This window comes from Syngnathus leptorhynchus, chromosome 4 (assembly GCF_054491065.1).
Source record: "Syngnathus leptorhynchus isolate UIUO chromosome 4, UIUO_Slep, whole genome shotgun sequence".
In the NCBI taxonomy this organism is placed as follows: Eukaryota; Metazoa; Chordata; class Actinopteri; order Syngnathiformes; family Syngnathidae; genus Syngnathus; species Syngnathus leptorhynchus.
The window spans coordinates 12,731,716-12,750,429 of NC_141198.1; the positions used below are offsets into that span (position 1 = coordinate 12,731,716).

Below are 18,714 nucleotides of genomic sequence, written 5' to 3' on the forward strand. Positions count from 1 at the left end.
CCTGTAAGGTGGTCCCACTTAATAACAAATGAACATGTTGGTGTTCATTTTGATGAAAATAAATTTGAGTAAATATTGAGGCGCAAATAAACATTTGCACATGTGCCGCTTCTGTTATGTTACTTTTAATCATCAATTTTAAACATAGTCATCCTAAACTGTACATTTCTTACTAAAACATTCTCCACCCCTTAGCGTGGGCGAAGCTCGCTGATTGGCTCGTGAGGTTAAAATAAAAAAAAAAGAGCGCAGGAAAAGATGAAGAAAAAGCGCAATCTTGTCGCTCTTGCACATTTTCCTTATCGGCGCTCTTCCGAAGCTGAGTATCTGAATCCGAAGCGGCCTGTATTATCATATTGAGATTTCCATAGGCGATACGAGACTTGCAATGCTAATGAAGCTAGATCCCCTCTATAATCCACAACCTTTGATCCGCCGCATAATCTTTGCCGACGCAGCACTGTTTATGCTCTCGTTGCGACAATGTTAAAGCAATGACATTGGCTTTAAATTGTGGCAGACGCATCAAAAACATTCTACATCAAGAATCATATTTAAAATAGTTCCCTGCGTGTGGAGTCCTTAATAAAGTGAACTCTCTGTAACGCTCTGACAAATGACAAGAGATGACAGTCCCAGAGGCGCCCAAACGTGGTTTATGTATGGACGTGGCTCTTGTCAGCGGATGTGCAGCTTAGCTGATGGATGAGCGCTCCAAGAGTGACGAGGGCCGAAGGGTGTTTACAGTCGAGATGAGGAAAGGACTGTAACACAGGGGAGGCTTGGTCGTCATGGTGATGCTGACCAGATATCTCATCTGGGGGCCTTAGGATTGGAGTGAAACCAGGATATGCTTTCTTTTTCCCCCCTTAGCTTTTTTTTTTTTTTTTACATCTTTGTTACTTTTCTTAAGGTTAGGGTGGGTTTTGGAGTCCAGTGGTACATGAAGCTCAATTTTCTTTTGAAACCTAACATCTTCACATTTCACTCTTCATCAATTCACCTATTAACATTTTTTCTGTGGTTGATGTTTTTATGCTCTTTCTAATATACTATAAGATGCCACAAGATGGCACCAAAGTCCTGGCCATTAGGAATGTAGTAATTAAAGCCAGGAAAGTCCAATGAAATGGTAAAGACTAAATCTATTTCTGTGAATTGTTTGTTTTATCTTTGTCCTGCGATTGGCTGCTGGCAAAAGAGAAGGCGTAACCCGCATCCCGCTCATAGTCGGCCGGGATAGGTTCTGGCTCACCCGTGACTTAAATGAAGAGAAGCATTACAGAAAGTCGACAGTTGCGCAACACACGGAGATGTTTTCGATGCAGCCTACATTCACCATTTTGCATCCCACAGTTGGGGTCCCACTGTACTTGTGCTTGAGTAAATGCTTGCGCAACCATCGTTTGGGGATTGGATACGGCACAACAAAAGCCCAGTATGGATTTCCACCCCTAACACGTTGAGCTCCCATCCAGTTGGAGGCCCTCTGGCTCTCTCTGGTGCAAACCAAACAAAGCGTGGAATGTTGATGAGGCCTCCATCATTTTTACCCGGGGCCCTTTTTTTTTTATTCTTTGCTTTACCGCACCCCGGGAATCTTCCAGAAGGGCCCCCAATGTGGCGGAGGCTTTTAGTGACTGTTTTTTTGGATAGCGTGAGAGGAAGGAGCCCGGCCGGCTGTTACTTGACCATCCAAAAAAAAAAGAGAGAAGAAAACCTCACATTTTTCCAGCAAGTGCAAATGTTCACACTGCTGAATGTATCACGACAGGGTTTTTATCACCTCCTGCTGCAGTGTGGATGTTATGTGGTCATGCAAAAAGTGGAGTCAATTTATCTCACCCATACAACATAACGAAAAATCAACCATAAATATAATGTGAAATTTTAAAACATAACACTGGAATATATGCAAATGTTCCAAATAGCACAAAGACTTGTCACCACGATCCAAATCCTACTTCTTTGTTGACAACAAATTTAGTTCGTATTCAAACCAATGAGAATGAGAACAATAGAAAGCAGAAGCTTGCAAAAATGAAAGCAGTACCGCTAAGCATTGCTTAAAGGGGCCATATGTTGCATAAGAGTGGGGCTGCTTTACATAATCACCACCACCACCCTGCTGGGTATTCCACCCAAGAGGTTGGGTGAAGCTCCACAGCCACTTTCAAGCTCCGTCGCAGCCCGGCCACCGGTGTCTAAAATCGTGAAAATGTGCTTGGTGGTACTTGGGCCCCCTCTAGTGGTACACGAAAGAATCATTACATTTAAGTACAATTCAGTTGTATTTAACTTTAAATTGGTCTATCACATTGTACTTCATTAGGTAGCAAGTTCACAGTAGCATCTATAAGCAGCAGGGTTGTTCTTACCTTCTCACTTGAAGGTAATTGCAGTGCAGAAAGTGGAGTGTTTTTGAACATGCCTTCATATCGGACATCATCACGCGCGGTGGAATTGAAAGTTGGCATTTAGCATCGCCTTGCTTTTTACCAGTCTGCTTTGATGTCTTCCAAAAGGGCAGGTCTGTGTATGAGAGTGTGAGCATGCAAGTGTGTGTGTGCCGGTATTTGTTTGATGTGTGTCCAGGCCCTGTGCGGCTGGAAGGTGAATCTCTTAATTTCCCTGCGGACTCAATTAGCTTTGTGATTGGTGGAGAGGAGGCCAGGTTGCTGGCTTGTGAAGCGGAGGAGACCTTTTGAAAAGAGAACCGTGGCTCAAGACTGAAGCGGAATAGGAGATGAGACACGGCGGAACGCTCGGCCTGCTCCTTGTTGCCGTGACGATGATGAGGATGATGAGAGGGTGAGGCTTCTCTGTCCGCAGCAGGTGTTGCTGGGCTCGGAGTTGATAAGAAGCAATTAGAGCGGAGGGGAAAAAAGTCATTGATGCGCACTGGCTAACTGTCCCTTTCAAAGACTTCATGCATTTCATCTTCTGATCCAGACACTGGTCAGGCTGCATCCAGCAGATGTGCTTTATTTTGAATACAGAGAGCTCGAGTCAGAATATAAACTTGTCTTGCTTCTCTTGTGAGTCCTTCTGAGTTCCAGTTCCTGCTGTCTCAGGCATTCATGTCGGGAAAAAAGCTGGCAAAAAAGTAAGTACAGTAGGTGAACATGTTATTGATATCTTGGGATCCCCCCCCCCCCATTCAGGTTGCCCGTGTTGGAGTCAACGGCATCGTCCGGCGACCTGTCGCGGCCTCATCATATTGTATCGGTGGTGGCAAATCGCTACCCGCGCTGGTTCACCCTCAGCCACATCGAGTCTCAGCAGTGCGAGCTGGCCTCCACCATGCTCACCGCGGCCAAAGGTGCGCACTCCAACACGTGTACACAACCAAAGCTGTACTAGTTTTAGCAATAAGTATAGACAAAAAGGTATCCAATAGGAATATGCAAAGTTTGTTTCTTTTAAACCATATTTTTAGATCTGCAATAAACCAAACACGACAGTTACAAGCAGAAAATAATTCAATTGATTATTTTTGATACTTCAGGTGACAGTCGCAGGCTGGAGACAGTGCTGGAGTCCATCCAGAAAAACATCCACTCGTCGTCTCACATCTTCAAACTGGCGCAGGACGCGTTCAAGATCGCCACTTTGATGGACAGTCTGCCTGACATCACGCTGCTAAAAGTTGCCCTGGAGCTGGGACTACAGGTAACTGGGGTGCAGAACCGAGTGTGACTCCGTCCACTTCCTACAACACTAGAGGACCAAAAATGAAACGCTTCTATTGAAGTTTTGTTGCCTTACCGATTGTTTTTGTCCTGATCAGGTGATGAGAATAACGCTGTCCACGTTAAACTGGAGGCGGCGGGAAATGGTGCGCTGGTTAGTCACATGTGCCACTGAAGTTGGTAAGGGAGCTCGCCTTCATTTAAGTTGTACTCAATTGAGGGGCATTTTGTACAAACAATGAAGGCCAAGCTGACCTTCATTTTTTGTTCTTTTTTTTTGTTGTTGTTGAATTGAAGAACCTCAATTCAAATTCAATGACGTGCTTGATATGTTTTAAGTACAACGCAGGAAGATTTTAGCATTGTGGACTGATTGCACAATCGCAAAGTAGGTTTATTGACATCAAGTGGAACGGCATTCAATTGTTCTGCCTGTCAACGTTAGCAAAAACAAAGTGAAACAATGTCCCGTTATTTGTCCTAAATCATTTTTGGACCAAATAGGTAAGATTGGAGACGTTCCTGTCACTGGTTGTGAACCACTGCTGTCGTGGGCCGGGAACACAGCCTGTAATTTTTGTTCCCAAAATTGAGCAAGTGGTGTTTGTGCTTGTGTCAGGCGTGTACGCGCTGGACAGCATCATGCAGAGCTGGTTCACCCTGTTCACTCCCACCGAGGCCACCAGCATCGTGGCAACCACGGTCATGTCCAACAGCACCATCGTGCGCCTGCACCTGGACTGCCACCAGCAGGAGAACCTGGCGTCGTCGGCGCGCACGCTGGCCCTGCAGTGCGCCATGAAGGACCCGCAGAACTGCGCCCTGTCGGCTCTGACGCTCTGCGAAAAGGACCACATTGCCTTCGAGACAGCCTACCAGATTGTACTGGACGCCGCCGCCACGGGGATGAGCTACACGCAGCTGTTCACCATCGCGCGCTACATGGAGCACCGCGGCTACCCCATGCGCGCCTACAAGCTGGCCACGCTAGCCATGGCGCACCTCAACCTCAGCTACAACCAGGACACGCACCCGGCCATCAATGACGTGCTGTGGGCCTGCGCGCTCAGCCACTCGCTGGGCAAGAACGAGTTGGCCGCCGTTATCCCCCTGGTGGTGAAGAGCGTCAAGTGCGCCACCGTGCTCTCGGACATCTTGCGCCGATGCACGCTGACCACGCCGGGCATGGTGTCGGCGCTGCACAGCCGGCGGAACTCGGGCAAACTCATGTCTCTGGACAAGGCGCCGCTTAGGCAACTGCTGGACGCCACCATCGGGGCCTACATCAACACCACGCACTCGCGCCTCACGCACATCAGCCCGCGCCACTACAGCGAGTTCATCGAGTTCCTTGGGAAGGCGCGCGAGACCTTCATGATGGCGCACGACGGACACATCCAATTCACACAGTTCATAGACAACCTGAAACAGATCTACAAGGGCAAAAAGAAACTCATGATGCTGGTGAGGGAGCGCTTCGGCTGAGCGCCGCTACTTTTTTTTTACCGACTCGAGTCTGCCTTTTTTTTCTTTTTTTTTTTTTGAACTTCCGGGAAAAAAAGAGAGAGAACGGACGTCGAAACGAAGCGATGAAGCGGAAAAGGAAAAAAACAAACTCCACAGAGCCACACGCGGTATTATTGTTCTTGCTGTTGTTCTCGTTACAAACATTATCGCTATTATTATTATTATTATTATTATTATTGATAATAATATTATTACTACTACTTGTACAGAAGTGTTTTTTTTTTTTTTCACGAGAGGAAATTTGTCACGTGAATGTTGTGGGTCTGCGTGTGTATGAAAGGAGAACAACATTTTGTTTTCAAACATCTTTCTCTTTCTCTGTTGCGTTGTACAGGTGCATCTCAATACATCAGGATCTCTGTTGTAATTCAGGATTTGAATTCAATAAGGCAATTCTAGATTCACAGCACGGAGTGAAATCTCGATATAGATCAGGGTTGTCAAACTTGTTTTTGTCATGGAGCACAATTACAGATTCCCTTCGAGGGAGGGCCTTTATGATGGTGAAACCAAATGTTTAATCGTCTCATAATATATACACAACAAATTGAGGAGTCATTAGTTCTGAAGTCAGAAATAATGTTTGGTAATTGTTTTATTGTTTAAATGACTGCAAAAGGGACTTGCAAAATCTTAACATGATTGTTATTGTTTCAAATTATTTTGCCCTGTCTGTCCGTTTAAAAAAAAAAAAAACCAAATACGACCCGCCAGCACTCAATGTAAGAGCAAGTTTTTGAATTGAACTCCTCAAATGAATGTTTCCCGTGTGTTGAGATGCACCAGTATGTGGCGAAAGGCCTTCTACAGTAGCGCTCGTCGTAAAAGAAAAGCAGAACAAAAAAAACCTGCATCCTCGAAAGAAAAACTAAGGCTTTAAAAACACACAGAGCACCTCCCCTTTGGCCCCCGGGCCCCCCAACAGGGGGCGCCAGGCAGCACTGCACATCTTAAAAAAAGCCGCCATCAGCATTTTTGGAGCACTTGAGCAGCCATTAGTTTTCTCCCAGCGCCAATACGCACGACTGTGCTCTTAGCACCCACCTGTGTAATGTGATGTATGCGGCGATCTGCAGCCGTGGCACATTGGATTGAATCCAACCCGGATTATACGTTAACAGTAGGTACACCTGCATAATCCGATATAAGAGCGCTATCGAAATGTTGTTTTATTGCAGTTGCATTCTACTGAGCTGTTTCAAGCTTGTCAAATGTGATTGGATGATTCCTATTTTGAGGCCATACCAGGGCAACAGTTTGTCATCATTTTGTCGCAAACGAAAAATCATACTCTCGATTCGACAGTAGAAAATGACCAAAAAGTCCAATTTCATGAAGGTTAAACATGAAATTCACCTTTTCAAAACAATCTGTTAATTCTTTTCAAAAGTTTGTTTTTGGAAGTTAAGAAAAAATAGTGAGCATCATTTTTCGGCCTATAGAATCTTGCCTTTGATTCTCTTGTGGAAAACAAAATATTTCCATTTTTGTAAGTATTTGCACAGAGAAACATTGACTGTTCCAGTCAATCCACACATTTCTTTTATTAATATCACTTTGCTGTCAAATGAAACACATGCTTCTCCACTATTTTTCTCCAAAAGAAATTGAATTAACAGCACACAAAAAAAATCTGTTTCAAACCAATGAATAAAAATGTTACATGATCCAATAGTGTCAGGCAAAGGATGCCTTAGAACAATTAGTCGACCATAACTGACTTTTAAATCTGTTGAACATACAAAAATATTTTGACAATGTTTATTAGCATTTTCCTACTGGACTGTGCAGGTGTCCTATTGTCATGACCAATGATTGGAGCGACTACCTCATTGATGCAGTGTGGAACCTGCTCCCAGCAGAAAACGTGCCGTCACGGACGAGATTTGTCTCACATAATATAACACGGTGTTCATCAGTCGCTCTTATCCCAGCCCTCGGATTGGCTACAAGCACGTGCGTCACTCCCCATCTCATTTCTGCCATTTTTTATTTTGCCCTCCACCGTTTCTTTAATAGGCCAGTGTCATTCGGTTCCCTGTGTGTCATTGCAATGAGACTTTCTACTGTTGAGAAAAAAAAAGTGTGCAAGCGCCACTAATTGTCCACCGGAACGTTCTCAGGGATTTCTTCTTTTCCTCCACATGAAAAAAAAAGAAAAAAAAAAAAGGCGGAACAAAACCAACGACTGACTACAGGACAATGGAAAGAAAAAAAAAAAAAGACATGAGCGAGCATTTATTGTACTCTGTATATATGCCATAGTATATGTCTGAATATGGAGGAGCTGAAAGTATATGTTAACTAATTTATACAGAGTATTCTATGTAATGTGAAATACTTGAAGCCGCTGTAGTTTGCTCTCTCTCTCTCTCTCTCTCCTGTCTCCTTTTTATTTGTTTTTGGTTTATGTGATGGAAACATATCAGGAGGACAAGACTTCATACCTGCTGACTAAAGCAAACAGACCAGGAAGGGAGGTCAAAAGTACTCACTGGGGGCCAGTAACACATTTTTGTCGCTTTAATCCACTTTAAATTCATTTCTCATGCAGTAAAATCGACACTAAGTGAGTCTCATATCACGCGCACCCGTCAACTAAGGTCTGACTTTTCCTCACCGTCATTTTTGTGTCCTTTGTTTTAAGAGTGTCTCAACAAACAAACCAACAAAAAAAAAAAAAAGCAGCCTTTTCTTCTTGCCTTGTCTTAACGCTTTAACGTAACCAAACAGGAGTTCTGTCTAACAACCAAACGCGTTCAAAGGGGTGAGAGGCGGTGGTCCAGCTTTAGTGTCCTTAATTAGTAAGAAAACAAAAAAAGAAAGGAAAAAAGTGAATGGCTGTGTTATTAACTCTTCGTCCTGCTTTTGACGACAAAGCAGCTCCTCACGTGTGTGTCTGGTGGTTGAGAGAAAAAAGAAAAAGTGCATACGTCGTTGTCCGGTGTCTCGCAACAATTTCCTCTTGAGTCTTTCTAGCTGTTTTTCTTTCTTTGTTTGTGTAGAAAGCTCTCCCCTTTTTTATTTATTACGACGACCCCATGTATACATGCTTATGAAATTCAAATTTGATACGCCGATATCACTTTATTTATGTAACTAAATCACTGTTTTATAATCTTGTTAATGAGTCGATAATTGATTTTTTTTGTTTGTTTCTTTTTTTTGTTTTGTTTAAATAAAAGTTAATTTTTGAAATGTTGACGTCTTCTGCTCCACTTCCCTGACGTTTCGTTGAGACCCTACAGCTAGTTAGTCGGAATAATAAAATGTGTCTTTTGTGTCTGATAGGTTGTTGTTCCTCAGGCGTGGTGGTTTCGGTAATGCAAAACAAAAAAGCAAATCCCCCTTTGAATCGTTTAATTTTGTCGTTTGTGGTGATATGAATAATAGTAAAAAATGTATCTTGTCATCAGGTTGAAATGCCAAAGAAATCGCTAAATCTTAACAATCCCGAGGGGGGGGTGCATGTCGTTATAGCATGTATGCAGGCGGATGCCCATCAGAGAAATCAGAGGTGGGGGTGCGTCACTAGCCGCAATGCTGTCATGTGGAAATGTTATCCCTTGCTAGTCCCCCCATTTTACTTTGTCGTGTCAGCTGGGTTGCAGGATGACTACATTGCTGCACTTTGTTTGCGCTACCTGCCTTCGTGTGTGTGTGTGTGTGTGTGTGCGCGTGTGTCAAGGGGTCTTGAGGGAGCAGGTGGGAACAGGTGGTAGCGGCGGCAGACTTACAGGAGCTCCTGACAGCAGCAAGGTCCCCTGACTCACAGCCCCCCCTCATTAAACATTGACACAAAAACACCACACTGTCTGTGTGTGAACAGTAATGAAGCGTGTGTGTGTGTGTGTGTGTGTGTGCGCTTGCAGGTTTGTGTAACATCGTCCACCTGCATATTAAGGAATTCATCAATTTATAAACTAAAAGAAACTGCTGTCAGAATCCATGCTCAGGTGTCCGATTGTTATACGACAGATGCCTGCCATGCACGTTTGTGTGTGTTTGCGTGTTTATTAATGTTGTCGAAAGAGGTTTCCCACCTGAATATGGTGGAATTTATTAGCTTTAGCATGCTAGTAAATTTCTGCTATCATGCACTACGGTCAGGTGTCCAATTGTTATGGGACAAGAGTCCAACAGTCGTGTGTGTGTGTGTGTGTGTGTGTTCGGAATATAAGAGTGTGAACCTGGATAATGAGAAATTCACCAGCTTTAGGAACAGAAGTAACTGTCTGCTGTCAGAGGCCACACTCAGGTGTTCGATAGTTATGCATATGTGTGTGTATGACCTGCATTCAGGTTCCTGGCTCACTAGCAGCTGGTAATGACGTCCCGTGGGTGCAAGCGAGCTCAAGCAGGCCTGTCTGAGAGTATACTTCTAATGACATCGTGATCACACGAGGCTGCTTTTCATGCCCAAAAAAAAAGAAAAAAAACATCGTAGGAATTTGAAAACCCACGGCAACATCTCCCGCCTTGGAGCCACATCAAGGCTGACGTTTACTCACTGCAGCTGTCAGTCTGTCTGCCTTTCAACTTTCACCTCTAACACAAAGAGTAGAGTTTGAAGATAGAACAAAAGGCAACACATAAGTTGCACTGATTGATGAAGAGCAGCAGCTATGTCATCATCCTGGTCAGACAACAGCGATGATGATGATGATGTTCATTCAAGTTTTAGGTGTGGAGTGAGTATTAAGCAGATGTTCATTTGACCTTGAAGGTGCACAGAGAACATGGAATGTATTGAATTGAATTCAACATCATTTTAATTGGATTGGATTTTTCGATACCCAGCCATACTGGTGTTTGCTAGTGGGTTCATGGAGAGCTGTAGTCTAGCCCATCTTATGGACTACATCTTGGACTGGTCGCCAGTGATGAGAGAGAGATGGACAACCATTCACCCTCAAATTCACACTGTCACTGTGAGTGAGCACTGAACACTCGCTGCCTCAACCCAACGCAGGTGACTGTGCCAGGATACCATGATGCGGATTTCAATTTATTATTATAATTCGATCATTTAATTTAGCCCGGTTAATTAATTGATACATTTTATGATTGATTGATTGATTTTAACCACATTAGATTGAATTTAACCCTGTATACCACAAGAATCGATCTGCCACTGATCAGCAACTATAGGATTCAGCATTCAGAACCAAAATAAAGCAAAATGAGCAGACTCAAGAACCATTCATGTGATAAGTTCACCAATCGAACCTTGACCTTGAGTTGAAAATGGAGAAAACCGTTTTAGTTTCTGAAACTGATATTTCTTGATTTTTCAGTGTCATGAAGAGAAATGATGACATTATTTTAGTTGTACATTTATGTCTCAATATAGCATTGCAGGTTGTCAAAGGTCAATTTTATTATATGCTTCTGGTTGCACAAAAATGGACGGTGAACCTCAAATGGCCCCCAAGCCATTGCTTTGACACCACTGCCTGAAGCGATACATTAAAATGAAATTCAATTGAGGACCCAAGTTTGGGCAACCGTAGACTGGCGTACAATAAGTGATGTTAACGTATTCTCTTTGAATGACAGACGTTTCATGTGGTTCTTTTGGTGCGTCGCTTCGTGTACGTGCGACGCTTCAAGCTCGTTAGCATTACACGGCTAATAGAAAAAAGAAAAAAAAAGGATCACAGGCGCTTGTTCTTCGACACGGTCCCGCAGCAAAGCGGGACTCGTCTTCGTCGTCCTCCAAAAGGCCGCCAGAGTTTGATCTCCTCTCTTCCCCGTCCCCCCCACCCCACCACCTCCATCTGCCCCGAGGCACCTGATTAAATGCTAATTAAATCCGTTAGCGCCGCTATCGCCGCCGTTAACTCCTCTCTCTCGCTCTGTCATGGAGATTAATGCCCCTCGTTCATCACGGACTACCTGGCCGACTCACCAAGACCTCAGTCCCCCAAACCCCGCTCCTCTCTCTCTCCGAGATGGACGAGGGCTTTAAATTTTAATTTGAAAATTGCCCTCAATTACTTGGCCAGCGACCACTTGGCGAGAGGCGGGGTTACGGCAGCAGGTCAGCGGCCATGATGAGCGATAAGGGGACATTAATAAGAGCTGTGCCCGGGTTCATTTAAAAGCGGACAGACCGCTTTCTCATTATTGAGCTCCCCCCAGCTTTATTTAAAGGACTTTATTTAAGGCCGGCCCGTGAATGTGTCCTGCAGGACAGACGCTTAAAGCTCCTGACAGAGTGGGAAAGTTACGACCATAACTTACACCCTGAGCAGTGAGCGCTCACACATACACGCGCACACTGGACCTCTTTTTTTTTTTTTTTCTTTTTGGGACATTTCGCAGGCCGCTGAACCTCTACGAGCCTCTGAGGAGTCCAAAAATGTTTGAACAAAGTTACACACATCGTTTACTTTTACACCTCCCACAATCTCCGGCCCACAAATGTTTTAGTGGCTCCGATATCTGTAATGATTATAAGCAATTGGAGGATATCGAGCGAGGACGTCAGCGATACTGTCCAACCTGCTTCTTTTTTTTAAAAAAAAATTCTTCTTCTCCTTCTTCTTGCGAACACACAGCTAAATGAAAAGGGATGAATTATGACGGGGAAACCTCTGTGGAGCAGAATGGGGTTGAGCCAACAAACAGTATACACTCCTGTTTAGCCTCCACCCTTGATACACTGGATGAATTACACATAGATTTATGCAGCTAAGACCAGCCTGACATCTGAAAAATACTGTCACCTCCTCTCCTGGCCCAACCTTATTTCTTTTTTTTATACCAAGTGTGCGCCGGATGTCCCTGCCGGGGCTTTAAATCTGTCGGCTAGTGTTTAGAATGTCACAATGAGAGCAGAGAAATGGAGGAAAAGCCCACTTGACTCCTCGTTTTTCCCTCTGCAAATACGCTCAGCAGACGTTTAACTCCACGTGTAACATCCGAAATAGACGACAATGATATGGTTAGACCTGTTCTCAGCGGTGTTCCTCGCAAACTTTGGAATCCAGGCTCATTTAAGTTCACCTGAAATGTTCTCTAATATCCCAAACTCATTTGTTTCAGATGATTTTTTGCAGACCCCAAATGGCAGCCCTGCATGGCAACTGGTTCCGGTGACACCAGTTTGAGAACCACTGTTGGAGCGTGTTCCGGGTAACGTGCACGCCACGAGGACGTGGGCCTAAACAGGAGCGCAAGAGATGCGTTTCCATATTCCCCAGCACACTGCTTGATTAAAAGCCGAAACGAGGAGCAGCGTGACATCCCGCTCAGTCATCCACGTCCACTTTACTTGCCTCCTTTTCCTCCAGCAACAGCAGCAGCAGCAGCAGCAGCAGCAGGAGGTGCTGAGCTTCCAGCCGACTGGAACAAAGACGGGAAGAGAGCAGAAAAAGAAGGATGGAGCGACAGGAAGGCAAGAGAATGAGAGCATACATCACGGCCCTCGTCGCTGACATTTGTGCTCGCTGCTGAGAGACGCCATGAATTTTAATATGAAGCTGTCGTGAGGAACAAAAAAGAGACCTTTTCTCCTCTCACAACAAAACCATTCAAGGCAAGCATCATTTTAGTGTGTTTACTGTTTGTTATTAATTTACTGTCTCTGTTTTTAGGTCAGATTTTCACTTTAATGTGCATGTCTTTGTTTGCAGCTATGGTTGCTCTTTACATAAAGTTGACTTGAGTTTTGTCAAATAGCCACAAAAGTTGCAATGGCCAAACTAAATTGACAGTTTTGAACACAAACGGTGCAGCAGCACAAGAGGCTCATTAGCTATCTCCAGCTAATAGCACACACGTACTGTCATACGCATCCTTTATGGAGGTAGCACACATTTCTTCAGTCAGAAGGATGCAAACGTGGCCACTTTCTTTCTTTCTTTCTTCCTTTCTTCCTTTCTTCCTTCCTTCCTTCCTTCCTTCCTTCCTTCCTTCCTTCCTTCCTTCCTTCCTTCCTTCCTTCCTTCCTTCCTTCCTTCCTTCCGCAAACACCGTTAGCAATCCCCGGGCCCTTCTCAGGCTTTTTCTATATGCACAACCAATGACAGCCGATATGCACCGCCCCATAACTAATTGTTTCTTCCGTAACGAGCCGCGGGATTGGTCGGTCACACCATTAGAAGCCCTAGTCTCGCCTCACTTTGCTTCCCTGCCTCCTCACCTTAGCGTTGTGTGTAGTTACAGTCTCACCCCCCACCATCACCACCACCACCACCAACACTAATCCTGACCTTCTTCAGGGAGGGATAAGAGTAATACAACAAGATCCAGTGCTACTAATGAAATCCTATTATTTTCCAGAGCCGGAATGTCAGGAGGGGAGGCAAGAAGAGAGGAATCGTATGAGGTATTGATTGACGAGAGTGGAAGGGACGCCAGGAGGAGGGAAGTTTTTGAATGAGAAAGAGACGCTTAGGAGAAGATGTGGAAGTTGAGTAGGGAGACGAGGTGTTTAAAGATGGCTCGCAGACACTCGGCCATTCACCATCATTCAGCCGCTGAGATTGAATTACGGCTGTTCCCTATTACCACACGGTTGCCATGGGGACCGTGCGACACTTCCGCTAATGGCTGCAGTGTACCACCGCATCCAGCAGGTGGCATAGTAATGGGGAAAAAATGTGTTGCCTTAATATTTCTTTTATAATTTATACAGACTCATGAGTTTTCCAGTGTAGTTGTGGAAGCAAGTTCCTCCTTTATTATTGTTTCCTTTGTTATAATATAAAAATGTTGATTGATTGTCTAAGTGACCTAACCTGTGTTAATCAAGTGGACGTGTTTGATAAAGAGCCTTCCTGCAGGCAGGAGCAGCAGTAGTACTAGTAGTTGCAGTAAGTGGTGCGTTAGCAGAGCTGGTCGTCCTTGCGGCGTTCTTTATTTTATTGTTACCAATTGCAAGGCTTTTACACAAGGACCTGCTGCTGTATGGCTCCTCTGCCATAGGTTCACAGGGGGCAAGCACATGAATAGTGAAAATTGGTGAGTACTTGATGCCCATTGAAATGTATTTGCATACGTTTGGTCATGTCATATTCACAAGGTGAGCCTTAAAGGCACCGTGTTGTCATTATCATGTTGGTTTGTCCTCGGAAGGAGAAGCTCATCTGTATGAATCCCCCTTGCCACCAACTATGCTGTTGCACTCTACAATATTGGGCCCTTGTTAAAGAATAGCAAAATCCTCAATGTTAATGCTCAAGTTTTTTTTCTTCGGTTTTTGTTCATTCAGTACACTGCAAGGAAGGAGGAGGGAATGATAAGCTGAAGGACACATACTGTGTACCCCCTGCATATTTGTCATTTGCAGATTCATTCATTTGTGGATTTTTTATTGAGGGGATTTATCATTTGCTATTCACTGAAAAAAAGAGTCTATTCGCTGTTTTTATGCTCAGGCCAAGCTGTGTTGCTATGGCTCCACCTAGTGGCACCCAAAAAAAGCATATTGATCTCCATTTAGTCCGACCGTATTTTTGTCTAACAGCAAAATAGTGCTTTGGCGCTACCTTGCAGCATCGATAGGCAATTATAAAGCCTGTGGTGTAGGCGTCAACTCCTCATGAGTCATCACTACAGAAAGTTTTCTTTTGAAATGATAACGCTGGACTTTGATGGCTGTGAGCGAGCCAAATGCGTCGATAGGAGGAATAAAAACAACGTATGCAGCAACTCAATCAAACATAAGCAGCTGGCAATCCTTTTTTCCATTTTTGAATTGCATCTACATATATTCATGTATAATCATTTGTCTTATTGAACTTCTTTTCTCCCTCGAGAAATCCAGCATGCACTTAACCAACACACAGACACACACACACAGATCGAGGGATGCGCTATTGAAAGCAGATACATGTCTGTGTGCACAAATTGGAGTTTTGTCAGCAGCACAGCTCTAATGGATGGCCAGAGAAAGGATGCCACCCACAGCACCATCTGGCTAATGCCCCGTCCTCTGCCTATGAATTTGGCTCAATTGTGCCCAAGAGAGACAAGCCACATGTTCATTATGAAAGCAACGGGGGGCTTAGAGATCCCCCGAGTGGCGCCGAGCGAGCGAGCGTGTCACAAGACCAAGTGACACACAACACGGCGCTATGGAGGAACCAGGAGACAAAGAAGAAAAATAGACTAGCTCCTTCAGTCAATGGGTTTGTCAGCCAACCTTGACAGACATCCAGCAGGGACGCTCCTCCATTGTTTCAAGTAGATTTTCTTTCCCCAGCATGCATTGTGGGTCCACATATTGCGATACTGATGCCCCCCCGCCTCCCATACAAGCAAATTTGGCCTTTTAAGCTGGAAGAAAACTAAGTTTTACTCACATTTTTTTGGGCAAGGAAAGACTGACTTATAATATTAATTACATTACTATAGTTGAACATTTTATGAAATATTTATGTTAATCACCTAAATATTCTGGTTACTTTTGGCTCTTTGCATGCATTCCACCGCCCTCACTCTATGGTCCCACAGTTCGGCTATCCACTTCAACCCCAAATCCCTCACTAGTCCAAGTCGATCTTCTGATCAATTTTCTTCCCTAATTGACTGGAATAATGTAAAATAAATGTAACACCCCCCCCCCCCCCCCCCATTCATTCAATCATCCCAATATGAACGTTTTTAAAAAGTTGGCAACAAAAACTATCAAACTATGTTCCCCTTTATTTACCAGAGTTATGTCCTTTCCGGAAATGACAACAAATGTCTTGTGTTGGGGGCTTCTCTTGCCACCTGTTGCTTTGACAGTTTGCAAATGCACTCTTGTGTGGCTGAAGGTTGTTTCAAACACTAGAAAAGGGAAAACCTGTTTCTAGAATAGAAAGTATATTTTTAGTGCAGCTGTGGGCATAGCCTGAGTAACACCAGGACCTGAATTGAAACACGATTGCCATTTTGAAATAAAATGCTTACCACATCAGCCAGTGTGCACAAACCCCCATTAGGTATCTTTATCTGTATCTGGACCATCATGAGAGCAGCCTAACAGCATCTGTCAGACCCCGCTTAACCCCACAGGAGCCATAAAAAAAGACAGGGATAGAAGCTGGAGGAACCCGGTGGGACTCATAGGAAGAAGGTATGGAGAGAAATAAAATGCCCCCACCCACCTCTCCCATTTCAGCGTGGTGTGTGCCACGCGTAGCCACGCAGGCAGATGGGGGAGGTGCAGGTGGAAATAAAACATGCATGAGTCGCCTGCAGCCCAGGAAAATAATTACTGTCATTTAGCAGACATGTAGAAGAGAGCAGCGCCCCCCTCGTCTGCCCACAGGACGCTACACGCCGCCTGCATACCGATCAACTGCACAGCCAGGCAGGGACGAACCACGTGTGTGCCCCACTTGTTACCTCCACTGGGGAGATGATGTCATATATTATCGCCACAGCTTTGTCTGTTTGTCAACTCAACCGTTTGCTTATTCTGTTCATGGTTAAGCGGGCTAAAGCCTAGCCAAGGTGGGCTATGTCCTGGATAGGTCACCTGGAAGTTCCAGGATGGAACCACAACCAAAAAAAATTTATATATATATATATATATATATAAACATGACTTGAGAACCGTGGTAATGTTTCAAGGATACACTGCTTTCATTTGCCTTCCTCTTGTTTAAAAATAGTCTCAATATGTTCAAAGGATAGAGTCCAGTCCTTTTCCTCAGCTGAAATCAGATTCCATGATGTGATCCCTGGATGTTGCCTAATGTTAAATCAAGTCCAAATTCCAGCCTCTTCTCCTTCTCTCTTTGCTTTTGTCTCAGTGCTGTGGTGAGCAAACACATTTATTGAGAGTGGAGGGCTGCCAGGGGAGGTCAAACGTCTGCCTCGCTATCATTCTTTATGACTGATCTCGTGGTGCAGCCTTCATTACCCTGAATTATACACCGCCATTATTACCTCTCCCCCAAGGCCCGCGTATGGGACGTCTCTGGCCTTATCAAGCGATCATCCTACCCAGGAGGCGTGTTAAAGCTGCAACTCTCCGATGACATCTGCCTCGAACATGGACAACTTTTACATCCTCACGTGCGTCGGTGGGTGACGTATGTGCATGATGCACCGCACAAGCTTATCAACCAATACAAGAGTGATATTAAATGCGTACAGTAGTATCTTGCAACTTCGGGTACAATTTTCCCATTGATATTTATTGAAACACTTTGTGTACTTTTAAGGACCATGGCCTAATGAGGGATGTCAGGCACTGGTCACTCCCATGTCAAGGTATCACGATGATTCCTGACTTGCTCAGAGCTGGCAATGAACTGACTGCATCCAAAATGTATTTTTTTGCTGAAGGTGCTCATTGTTTCTGATTGAGCCCAGCAGTGCAAAACATTTGAATATAAATGGGGAATGGGAACAGCGGGGTAGCTCCTGCCTGAATCACCTTGTTGTCACCGCTGCCTGTCTCTGCAACGCACCTCTCGTGCACCCGCTGTGTTTATTAGTACAAGTGAGGTAGCGGTGTGAAGCAGACTGATAATCTGCGAAACCCGCGGGGTGCTGTTTTGGCGCAAGTTGCGTTTTGCGACTTTTTTGTGACGGAGTTAGAAGTGGCAGTCATAGCACAGGAGGATGGACCGATGGACAGATGAATGAGCGGGCAGACCTGTGTCTTGGAAAGATGGACTCTTGTTGTGTTGTTATTTTTGTGTTCCATTGTACATGGACATAAATATTGGGACACCAGTAATATTATATTACACATTCAGCTTTCTCTCCATTGCTTGTCCAACTTGCACCCATTGAATTCTGCTGGATTGGAGAAAAAACATAACATGGCCCACATTAGGGGACAAATCACATGTAAACATGAATCTACTTGTGTTCACAGTTGTGTACTTTTTTAGCAGCGTGAAGTCAAACAGTGATACTATGTGTTATTAATATCAGTGGGCAGCTGGCAGTTCTTCATCAAGTCCATTTGATTAATAACAGGCACTGTCACACCTTCACTCATCACTAATGGCCCTCTGTCTATTATTATCACTTCATAATGAGATCTAAAAGAAGCCAGTCATATATGTGCATACGTATGCACACGCTACTCTAATTACATGACACTACAGCAAATCTAAAACTATGTTTAGAGATAAGCATGTCTTTGTGTCACAGTTCTGATGTCTGGGTTTGGAATCGCCGCCATTGTCGTCCAAATATTAGCTGGGACACATTCCAGCTCACCTGAGACCCAAATAGAGATAAGATGGATAAAAAGCGGATGGCTGCAAATTCAGAGAACTACGTTACAAGATGCTCTTATCATCATTACCCTTTTGAAAATGACACACTAGCTCGCTGAATATGTTAACAAGCCACACTAATCTAAATTAGGATCTAGTAAGAACTTAGTGCCGCCATTAAGAGGCATCACTGGATCATCTGTGCAGATAGCAAGCTGAAAAACATGGCGGTGGTGCAACACACACTCAAGGGAAGTAACACCTGATGAAAGACCTACAGACCTTTCGTGGCTGTCATTGCATTCATAACGCAGTGT

The 18,714-nt window shown here is 44.3% G+C and overlaps 1 protein-coding gene and 1 long non-coding RNA gene across 2 annotated transcripts in view; both read left to right on the forward strand.

The window, feature by feature from the left end:
• The window catches only part of LOC147058189 (zinc finger SWIM domain-containing protein 6-like), a 49,495-nt gene extending 40,837 nt beyond the window's left edge, over positions 1-8,658 (forward strand). Inside the window, exons 12-15 of the mRNA XM_085910935.1 lie at positions 3,165-3,322; positions 3,509-3,672; positions 3,791-3,872; positions 4,312-8,658. Of these exons, the coding sequence (XP_085767061.1) occupies positions 3,165-3,322; positions 3,509-3,672; positions 3,791-3,872; positions 4,312-5,177 (1,270 nt within the window). The 3' untranslated portion in view covers positions 5,178-8,658. The remainder of the gene's footprint in view (positions 1-3,164; positions 3,323-3,508; positions 3,673-3,790; positions 3,873-4,311) is intronic.
• A 5,329-nt stretch (positions 8,659-13,987) lies between these two features.
• LOC147058190 (uncharacterized) lies at positions 13,988-17,666 on the forward strand. Its single transcript, XR_015065903.1, has 3 exons — positions 13,988-14,189; positions 17,121-17,245; positions 17,387-17,666. It is a non-coding gene; the product is annotated as an uncharacterized LOC147058190 (long non-coding RNA).
• Positions 17,667-18,714: the final 1,048 nt, after the last annotated feature.